The sequence below is a fragment of the Orycteropus afer genome, unplaced genomic scaffold, assembly GCF_000298275.1.
Source record: "Orycteropus afer afer isolate SDZICR_OR568_19922 unplaced genomic scaffold, OryAfe1.0 scaffold00088, whole genome shotgun sequence".
NCBI classification, from domain to species: Eukaryota; Metazoa; Chordata; class Mammalia; order Tubulidentata; family Orycteropodidae; genus Orycteropus; species Orycteropus afer.
In genome coordinates this window covers 10,111,908-10,113,872 of record NW_006921675.1, presented here as the reverse complement: position 1 = coordinate 10,113,872, position 1,965 = coordinate 10,111,908, and the positions used below count along the sequence as shown (strand labels likewise).

General features: G+C 37.1%; 1 protein-coding gene across 1 annotated transcript in view; it reads right to left on the bottom strand.

Moving 5' to 3' along the window:
- PCNX1 (pecanex 1) overlaps nt 1–1,965 on the bottom strand; it is a 210,724-nt gene that overhangs the window by 61,423 nt on the left and 147,336 nt on the right. The window contains exon 20 of the mRNA XM_007942339.1: nt 1,226–1,376. Within this exon, the coding sequence (XP_007940530.1) occupies nt 1,226–1,376 (151 nt within the window). The remainder of the gene's footprint in view (nt 1–1,225; nt 1,377–1,965) is intronic.

The window sequence follows — 1,965 nt, the reverse complement described above, 5'->3', positions numbered from 1 at the left end:
CTAATCCACTTCCAGATAGTTTCTTTCAAAGCTCAGGGCTCCAGGATTATCTTCTGTATCTCTGTCAATTGGTTTTTCTTTTCTTTGTTGAAGAGGGTCTGTGTCGTTTGTCTGCCTATTCTGCCATCTTACTGGAAGTCCCCTGTAATTTCTCATTTTTAATTACAGCAACAGGATTCATTCTGTTTCCCAAGAACTGTTACTGAAATTTTAAGAGAAAGTCGTGAAACACAGGTATCTGGGAGATAAATACACAGTGGACACTCAAAAAGCACTTCTTAACAGAGTGGGAATTTGCATGACAGGAACTGTGGAAGATGGGTGCTTATTTCCAATTGTTTAAAAACAGGACATTGATTCCAATGGAATCTCCTCTACCCACATGAAATATATTTGGTCTTAAAGAAAGTATTTCTTTGTAGTTTCGAGTAAACTAAATCAGAAGACAGATGGGAGACCGGGGAGGGGGCTGAGGGGGGAACCTTCCTTCATGCCAGACTGGGACAACATAGGAAAGGAAACTGTCAGCATTGATAGGTATGAAATTGATCAATTTCCTTAAATTGATGAGGAAGCAGAGCATATTACAGGTCAGGGGGCCAATGAACAAGGACCAAACACAACAGGAAACAAAAATCAGGGTTTAAAGGGGCGGAAAACCTTGCCAAGCGGACAGGCCTTCTACTTCTTTTTGTGAGATTTTATACTTTATCCCAAATCTGGGCTAACAGGAATAATGATGAAATGTTTTTAACTTCTTTTCACTTTATAAGCTCTTTTATACTCTGCTCTGGTAGAATCAAGTATCTCTGGTGGAAACAGGAACAAATAGAGACCTCTCTATTCGCTCCAGTCTTTGATTATAAAATAAATAAATTAAAAAAAGCCTTAAAGAGGATTGCATATGGCAAAAAAAAAAAAACAATGGGGGTGGGGAAACGGTGGGAGGAGAGAAGGACCAGAAAGAGAAACCATAATTAAATAAGAAGGATTCATCACAATTTAGGAAGAAGTCAGTTTCATTCAGTGGCAAATTGGTATCTTACCACCACGATATGTACTTAAACTGCAAATAAAGCCTCCTGCTATTCATCAACAGCTTGAAAGTAAAATAAACATAAGCCAAAGTGTCACTTGATGCTATTTATTTGAGTCCTCTATCAACACAGTAAAAGAAAAAAATCCACAGTATTTTTTAAAAAAAAAGTATAAATGAAATACTTACTTCGAACTTCATATTGATTGTACTCCGCTGTCTTCAGCAAAGGATGAGAAAAACAGTGCCATGGTAGCTGTTTCCTAACCTGAGGCAGCACATAATGGGTCACAAAACCCACGAAGCCCACTAATGCATACAGCACATACTTGAGAATAGGCTGCAAGAAAAGTAATGTTGAGAAAATTAGGAGTGATTCTGAGACCCACAGGAGAATGAATGATTTGTCAGGTCAACTCTCTTTTGATGACAGAGAACAGCAGAGTCAATTTTGGAATCCAAGAACCAAGTATTTGTCTACAGTTAACATTTCTCTACTATGCAATGCGTTGTTTTAAAAAGCTCTATCAGTCATGAATGAAAGTTTGTAATTGTTCATGTATTACAGATATTTTGAAATGTGTTAACTACCTTCTTTGGTGACCCACACACTACTGCATAATGAGGGACTGGTTTGAAGCATATTGTTTGCTCTTCCAAGACTGTTCCATGTACTTTCAGAGCAATGTATTGAATTGTTTTATACTAGTAGCAATAAAGAACTTGAGCTAAGCAAAACTGTTAAGTCTTAGAGAAGAGCAAAATGAGATGGGAAAAAAGTGTTCTCCTATTTTTGTGCCTCAGAATGGTATGTTATTAGAAGAGAACTCTTGTATTTAAGACTGACTTTCAAAGAGAAAACCAAATACTTCAAGAATTCAAATTAAAAGTCAGATATTTAGAACCTGTGGAACCTCCAGGACACAAAG